An 8,462-nucleotide genomic window follows, 5' to 3' on the forward strand; every position below is an offset into this window, starting at 1 on the left:
ATTATTGTACTTCTCTTTTATGTTATCTACAAGGAATATTTACTTATGTGCATACCCCTTCAACATTAGTTATCCAGTCATCAGTAGCATTTCTTACTGATACATATGACATAATAAACAAATTACTGAATATATATTTCCAAAGTATTTTAACTAGTTAAAACAAATATTTTCAAACATTCAAAACATTTAATATTGAACTAATTATATAAATAAAATAATTTTAAAAAATTCACACATTTTGTTTATCAAAGAAATTAACACTATCTGCTAAGACATTAATTTTATTTCATTAAATAGTAAGCATTACTTTTCTAAGTTATCTCAGTTCAACATCATAAAACTCCATTATTCATTTTTGCTATGAAGAGCAACTCCAGTTTTTATATTATTGCAGGAATAAGTTTCCAATCACTCTCTCTAACCATATTAAAAATACTTTCACTATCCACTTTGCTGTTTCAGGAAAAGGGTATTTTCAGTGTATTTTGCAATTTTTCATTATATATCCATAATTTTCATCTAAGTTCCATAGTAATGATGGAAATTTTGTAGCCTGTTGAAGGGGGTATATTACATATATATACAAGTGTGGCAATGGATTTGATAAAAAAAGGCAACCATGATAAAAATCCACAAGCATTAATAACAACTTACATCTGACCATAGGTCTTTGTTTATCACTGTTCACAATAATTATAGAAAATTTCTTTTTCTCATTAAAAAAATTGAATAAAAATAGAAATGTCATTCCTAAATAATGCTAAAAATTCTTCATATAAAATTACTTCATATGCAAGATCTCATATAATGTTGTTACCCAATTAATAAAAATCTACCACTATTTCCAAGAAGATATCCCATATATTTTGAGTTTTAAACAAGCAATGTTTGATGATGCAAATTACACTACAGTCAAATGATACTTTTAGTCCAGTGTTATTCCGTTTGATAAAATACGGATTCCTAAGCATAGGAAAATATTCATTTAACCACTTAGTAATAAATTCAAATCAGCCTATGAAAGCAGTTGAGTTTTATAAACCAAAAACAAAATGTTTTATATATTACAAACAAATGAGGCAATATGCAAGAAAATTTTTTTTACAAGCATGGGCAGTTTCTTTAATTTACCGTAAGACTATATGCACTTGAATGATCTTTGAATCAAATAAAATTTACTATTAATACAAAGTATAATTTTAGATCATACTAAATACCACATAACTTGTGCATGAAAATATTTAATAGCAATTCAACACTATCTCAGAATTCCAAGCAAAAAAATGTTTAAAAAAGCATTTATTATCTTTATACATAATTTTAACCAAGAATTTAAAACAGACAAACCAAATAGGTAATATTTTTTTATTGACAATTTTACATTTTATTTCAGAGGAATAAATCTGGAAGAATGTGTAGCACCAATACCTGGTCTACCATGTTTTACAGGTTTGTATGTTATGCTGAATTCGCCTAAATAATGGCCAATCATCTCAGGCTGAAAAAAAAAAAAAAAAAAAGAACATATGCAGTTAATCAGTACTCATAAAAACATTCTGTATCATAAGATACAATTTATGCAACACAAATTTTATTTACAGAAGTAAAGGAAATAAAAGTCAATATATAAACCTGCCAAACTGTATATTATACATATATGTATACACACACACACAGAGAGAGAGGGGGGGGGGGGTATCAGAAGTTATAAAATAATAGTACCCAACAAGTTGCTTTTTGTTTCAGAAACATATGCTTACCAATTTTGGACAATTTTTCCTTTCAAGTATTTTTCTCCAATAATGATACATATTTCCTTTAGGAACTGTACTATTTTAATTTAAAACTGTATATTTTTATGCATTGTTTGGTAAAAAGTAATCATCTGTCACACCTTTCATTTCTATTCTTGGTTTGCCTATTTATTCATACAAGAACCATTAGATATTTAAGTCATATTATATATATTATTTATAATACGTGCTTTTTCATATAAAAATTGCCTAAAAAGATTTTTTTTGCATGTGTTCCAAAATTTGAAAAAATACAACAGCCTTATTAAGGCAAACTCTCAAACATTGCTTGACTAGTCACCAGTAGCACTTCTTCAACATATAATGCAGTATCCACAAATTATTGAAGAAACATTCAAAATTATCTAACAGTCATTGATTAAATATATAAGTTAAATAATTTAAAAATCACACAACACAATTTTGTTGATGAAATAAATTACTCGCATAGGAAATTATATATATATATTTTCATTAATTCTATAAGCCCCGACAGCCGTAATGTGTTTAAGGGGTGAAAGGCATATGCTTACATGGCTAGTTAATGTAGCAAAAAAGGTTTCAGGAGAGAACCTCAAATTATCAAAAAATTCAACAAATAAAATTGTTTTAACATATATAATTTCATATAAAAGTAAATTAAATTTTAAAAACAGAAACCTTCAATTTATTCATCATAAATATTTAGGCCCCTTACAATAAATAAAATTTTTTTTTCTTAAGTATTTTATTGTGAATTAGTATTTTATGAATTATCTTTTTCCAACAGTATTGCAAATTATCTGCAGTTTCTACGTCTCATTAAGTTTGCAAATAATCAAGGGTGCAAATTATTAAATATAAATCTTTTCCTTTCACCTCTATTTTGACAAAATAGACACCCTGATGTATACACAAAAATGCAGGGGGGGGGGTTAACCTGAGTATGAACAGCAAAATTTATTGCATATCTAAAATTAATTTAGTATAAATTAGTTACAAATTAAACTAAAGTAACTTGAAATTAGTTACATTATGCTTAGGGAAGAAAAACATAGTTACTTCATTACCACTTCAATCCTTCATGCAAAAAAAAAAAAAAAAAAAAATACAAATGTAAGTAAAACAAGCAACAAATGTTAAACATGTAAAAGTTTTCACAGCAGATTAGATTTTATTAATAGAAAAGAGCTTGTTCAGCAAGTTAATCAACTTGACATTCAATTCCTGTAATTTTCTAAAGCAGTTTTTTCTTTACTTCCAAAATAGTTTGTTTTTGTTTTTCTTACGTCAATGGCTATTTCTATTTAATCCTCTGTTCCCATCAAAACAGATTTATAAATAGGCTAGGCTGATATTGTTGCCATTTTCAACTATTCAATAATGTTTATTGATTTTTCGTTTTGGCAAGCTTTCACCCATTCAGTTTACTCGCTTGTAAAAAGCCACAAAGAATTTATATACATTTTTTTGACATTTTATTTGTAACAATTCAATTTTTTAATTAGGTGGCCAGAAATTAAAATATTTATATAAAGTTGATTACCACAATGCAACTAAAAACTAAATTGCATGCACCACAAAAGCAAACTATTTAATAAAAATCAGCAAAAGGCATGAAATTGTCAGAGTCAATTTGAAGTTACCCATCAAAGACAATGAATAACAAGTCTTTAGATTCTATTTTATCTCTGCCTAGTTTGACACAATGCAGTTGAAGGATGAACTGCATGTAACACAAAGGCAAGCTATTCTAACAGAAATTCAATTAGTAAATCAAGGAAAGGCATAATTTTGTTAGAACCAATTCAAGTTATCCATCAAAGATGATTAATAACAAGTTTTTAGTTTCTATTTTATCTATGCCTTGTTTGACACAGTACAGTTAAAAAGGAACTGCATGTAACACAAAGGCAAACTATTCAAGAAATCTAACAAGAAAAAGATCTCTAAGTATCAGCACCATTTCAAATATTTCACCAAACAAATAATTCAATGACAATTGCTCACACACAACTGAATGATAGAAACTCAAACATAGAAAACAATATTTTACATATATTAACGAATTCATTCTAATGTACCAAATCGCAGAAAATTCAAAAGAGAGAAACCACTAGTTATTTTTGATTTCAAACGTATAACACAAAATTTTTGATTAGAATTTAGATTATAGCAAACTACAATATTTACTTACACCTGCCACAATTCTTTAAAGCAAACATAATCAAAGAACACTTCAAAATTATTAAAAAAGAGCCCTTTAAATAATGAAGATTATAGAAAATTTTGAACATATGAACCAATAATTAAATAGATTATCCTTTCCATATGATGTATCAGATAACAGAAAAAAAAAAAAAAAAAACTTACTTTAATTTCAACTTGGTTGAAAGTCTTTCCATTATACACACCAACAATGGAACCAACCATTTCAGGGACAACTATCATATCACGAAGATGAGTCTTGACTACCTCTGGCTTTTCTAGGGGACCAGCTTCTTTCTTTGCTTTCCTCAATTTTTTAATCAAAGCCAGAGGTTTACGCTTTAATCCCTTGGAGATGGTCCTTCTAGCACGGCTGTTCAACAGTTCCATCAACTGGTTACTAAGGGAAGAATAAATTTTAACTATATAATTAAGTCATTTCACAGCATAATAAATCATAAACTTCAGTTTCAAATATTAAAATTTATACACTTATAAAAATCCATTTGTATGAAGCTCAAGATTTCTATTCCATAAACTCAACATTTAAACAAATATCAAAATAAGTTTTTACAGCTTTATAATTAGCAAAAAGTGAACAAGAGTTGACAAAAGAATTCCTTAATTGGGTCAAATAATGTTTTATCTAAATAATGTAAATAGGCATAAACTTTACAAATTCAGAAGTAACTAGTAAATACAACTAAAATTTCAAATTTTAATGACTATAATTACTTTAATGACTACTGATTAGTTCATTTTGGATTTAAAATGTCAGAACCACTTTTTCTTAGTATGAAAGAAGCAAAAATATAAGCAGTTCTTTTTAATATCTGCCTTATTTGACACACTGTTAGCCAATAATTAACGAACAGGTAACACTAAGGCAATATACTTAATTGTTTAAATAAAAACTTATGATTCAGTCAATTAAAAAACAGAAGATGCAGTTCAGTTTTTATAATTAACATGAAAACATACTGACTTTTAATACTAGGTTCATAACATTATTGCTGAAACTAAAATTAAAATAATTATAAAGTAAAACATCTGTGCTTTAGAAGTATGGAGAAGCAAGTACAATTTCATTTCTCATAAGTAAAATTTAAAGATCAGATTAACATTAATAGAGCAGTAACATAACAAGGAAATATGATATCCAGAATACAATTAGTCCCCCTCCACACACAGTTGTCATTACAAGTTATTAAACTGCTTGAATCAAGCAGCATATATTTTGCATTATCTTTTTTTTAAAAAATGATATATGCACAAATATTTTCTAAACAAAAAAGCATAGATGAATAAATATATTATAGAAGTACTTCTAATTTAAATTGCAAAATATACTGTGATTATGAAACTAGTACTTCAAGTGCAATTAGTTTAATTTTTAAATAACCTTACACTGTGGTTGCTAAAACACAATGAAGGTGATGCAACATTAAAATTAGTACTAACAATCCAACGAGATTGCACAAACAGAAATGATTGTATAGAAATGAATATGCATGCACTGAAATAATGGGCAATATTTCAATCTACCACTACTGCTAATCTTGTTAGATTAGCAATAGTAGTAGAAAATCAAAATCCTATTTTTGAAGAATTGTGATCAGCATATACAGAAATGGAAAGTCATATTTTGTTTGCAGTGTGATTGCCAGCAAAGCCCCACAATTCTAAGAATAAGGCATCATAAGGCTTCTATTCAACTCTACAAGAGAGCCAGAGACAATGTAGCTTTAATAATACAAAACCAAGCTTGTATAAGACTTCCTTTATGAGTGCATATTTTTCACATTTACATCTGATTTATTTAAATTTCTATACTTATATGTAAAATCAACGGCATGCTAAAAAGAGTAAAAAATTGATAAAAGAAAATTACTTTGACATATCAAGCAACTGATCCAAATCTACACCTCGGTAAGTGTATTTTCGAAAAGTTCTTTTCTTTTTCAAGGCTTCAAGATTTTGCTGAGGTTCCTGCAAAAAGGCAATAAATTTTTTCTGGTTATCCTTTAAAACTTATCAGATAAACAATAAATTTTTCAAAAAAAATACCTATTTGAAATATTAAAATTTTGGCACATAATGCACACTAACTTGAGCCAATATTTAATTTATATGCTAAAAGTTTATACTCCACATCAAACAATTGCTTTCAAATGTAATATTCTTTAGTAATTACTCCTTTGATTAAACCCAAATTTGATTAAAATATGAAATGCTACACAATAAATTGTATTCTTACATAGTTTATTGGACTGAAATTACTTTCTGGTAAAATTATAAAGGATTCTGCCAATGATAAAAAGTTGGGAATGCAAATGAGAACTATCTTTGGCTTAAAAATTAGATTATATTACTAGCAAAGAGGTATCAACTATCATGCGCATAAGGTCAACATTTAGTACAGGATAATTTCAGACAATATTCCTCTTAATTCATGTAATATTTATAATATAAGGAGATGAGGGATAGCATAAGTAGTTTTTAACAGTTATCTACATTGTTTTAAAAAATATTGATACAAGTTAAATTTCACAATTACTATACATAATTTTATTCATGACTACAATTACAGAATTTCTATATAATCACTTAATCTTAGTCATAGTGGTGCTACTCGTTATTACTTCCATATATTAAGTTAATAATCAATTAAGTATGTCATAAGACCTGAATGCATGTAAGTGTCAAAACAATTATAGTTTAATGATTCCAAGACCAACTGACAATCCATATTCTTCATTTCTCTCCAAAGGGGAGGGGGGAGGAAGAAGTGTTTATAACACTCTTTGATTCATGCTTACATAATACATTGCTATTGAAACAAAATATGAAAACCAAAAATTTTTGGATTCCACAAATATCAAAAGTAGCTTTTTAACACTTATAATTTGAATTATATAGAATTAAAAATTCAAATTGAGTAAATACAATACATCATAAAATGCTTTAATAACTATCGTGTTGTGTCAAAATCTACAATACCTGTCTGGTATCACGATCCATCGAAGTATACGAAAATCTTTTAGCATCGTCGCCATATTAATAATTTGAGAATTCTTTTTGTTCTAATTCCAAACAGTTTCTTAGAAAACTTTTATCTACACAGTTATTTTTCTATTTATTAAAAAATTAATTTTATTATCTAATCCCATGTGCTGTAGATTTGCTTACATATGGCGAAATGCATACAAATGAGTAAATGTCATACAAAAGGTAAATTTCAAAAACATTAATAAATATATTCATTTTTAATAGTTTTCAGAAATTTTATATAATTCCGCCTTTTTCCTTGTTTAGTGTCTTCCACTCAATGACTTAGTAATGCGAAATGTAAAAGAACTTCATAATATTCATTTAGCAAATTATACGTATGAATGCAAATATTCCATTAAGGTGTAAACCAAAAAGATACGGACAACTAATACGAAGTAATTAGTTTTGACATTTAGAATTTATAGTGATCAAACAAATCCAAATTGTTTAGAATATTTAATTGATGATTTGCCAGTTTATAAAGAAAGCGTTTCCTTCTATGAAAGCACATTATACACAATATATACTTCATATTGAGAACCTTTAAATTCAAAAAAATAAAATGGAACACTTACTTCTTCCATGATTGTGGATATTTTTAAGCAATTAAACTTTTAAATTAATATTTCGCGATTAATCCTAAACCTAAAACTTCCAACCAACACACGGCTCAGCGACTACAAGAAAATGTTGCCAATACAAATATATTAAATACTGAGCAAGTCAACAATTTTTACAGTTAAGTAAATTTTAATGATATCGCACTTTAACTTTACCATTTATAACAATTTGGGTTCAAGGGGAAAAAAATGATAATAAACTGCCAGCTATCATCAAAAAATAAAAGACAATTATTCACTTCTTCGTCACCTAATTTCTTCAGTGTTAAAAGTTTTGTCATATTGAAGCAAGTCGCGGCTTCGCCACGCGTACATTATCTCATAGCTTTTCATTATAGCTGTCGTATACACGATTTAATTTAAACCTCTTAACAATTTCTTGAAAAAACGCAAATGATAATTTAAGGAACTCTTTTTTTTTTGTAAATATTAGTTTCTTTAAAATTCTGTTTTTACAACTGTGAGCGTTATTTTGTCACACCAGCAAATTTGCCTAGTTCCATATCAATTTTACGGATTAAAAAATGTCATGTTCCGCGTTTTGGTAATTAGAGTAATTTTATCTATACATAGTATAAAATGAAGTCTATTGAAAGTGTCTGTATGTTGAAACGCGAAAAACTCGAGAAATACTGAACTAATTTTGGAGATATTTGTACCATTTTGTAAGGCAATTAATGGGAATGGTTTTAGTATATCGAAGTTATATCAAAATGAAAAAAGGAGTTTTATAATTAGGAGTAAAATAATATTTTAATTATTTTCCTACTACGATTCGCGCATGCGTAAAGCAGTAGTATTTGTGCTT

The 8,462-nt window shown here is 27.3% G+C and overlaps 1 protein-coding gene and 1 non-coding gene across 2 annotated transcripts; both read right to left on the reverse strand.

Moving 5' to 3' along the window:
- Positions 1 to 1,354: 1,354 nt before the first annotated feature.
- LOC129979236 (40S ribosomal protein S15-like) lies at positions 1,355 to 7,760 on the reverse strand. Its single transcript, XM_056090698.1, has 4 exons — positions 7,610 to 7,760; positions 5,875 to 5,972; positions 4,149 to 4,383; positions 1,355 to 1,501 (listed from the first exon to the last, which is right to left on the reverse strand). The coding sequence occupies exons 1-4, from the start codon at positions 7,616 to 7,618 to the stop codon at positions 1,388 to 1,390; spliced, it is 456 nt and encodes a 151-aa protein (XP_055946673.1). The 5' UTR covers positions 7,619 to 7,760; the 3' UTR covers positions 1,355 to 1,387.
- Positions 4,753 to 4,872, reverse strand: LOC129981788 (small nucleolar RNA SNORA13). Its single transcript, XR_008785360.1, has one exon. It is a non-coding gene; the product is annotated as a small nucleolar RNA SNORA13 (small nucleolar RNA).
- Positions 7,761 to 8,462: the final 702 nt, after the last annotated feature.

The sequence above is a fragment of the Argiope bruennichi genome, chromosome 1, assembly GCF_947563725.1.
Source record: "Argiope bruennichi chromosome 1, qqArgBrue1.1, whole genome shotgun sequence".
Classification (NCBI taxonomy): domain Eukaryota; kingdom Metazoa; phylum Arthropoda; class Arachnida; order Araneae; family Araneidae; genus Argiope; species Argiope bruennichi.

Coding starts and splice junctions, on each gene's coding strand:
- LOC129979236 (XM_056090698.1), bottom strand. Junction 4,384..5,874: donor CAGTTGCTTGATATGTCAAA/GTAATTTTCTTT, acceptor TTCTTCCCTTAG/TAACCAGTTGATGGAACTGT. Junction 1,502..4,148: donor TCAACCAAGTTGAAATTAAA/GTAAGTTTTTTT, acceptor TTTTTTTTTCAG/CCTGAGATGATTGGCCATTA.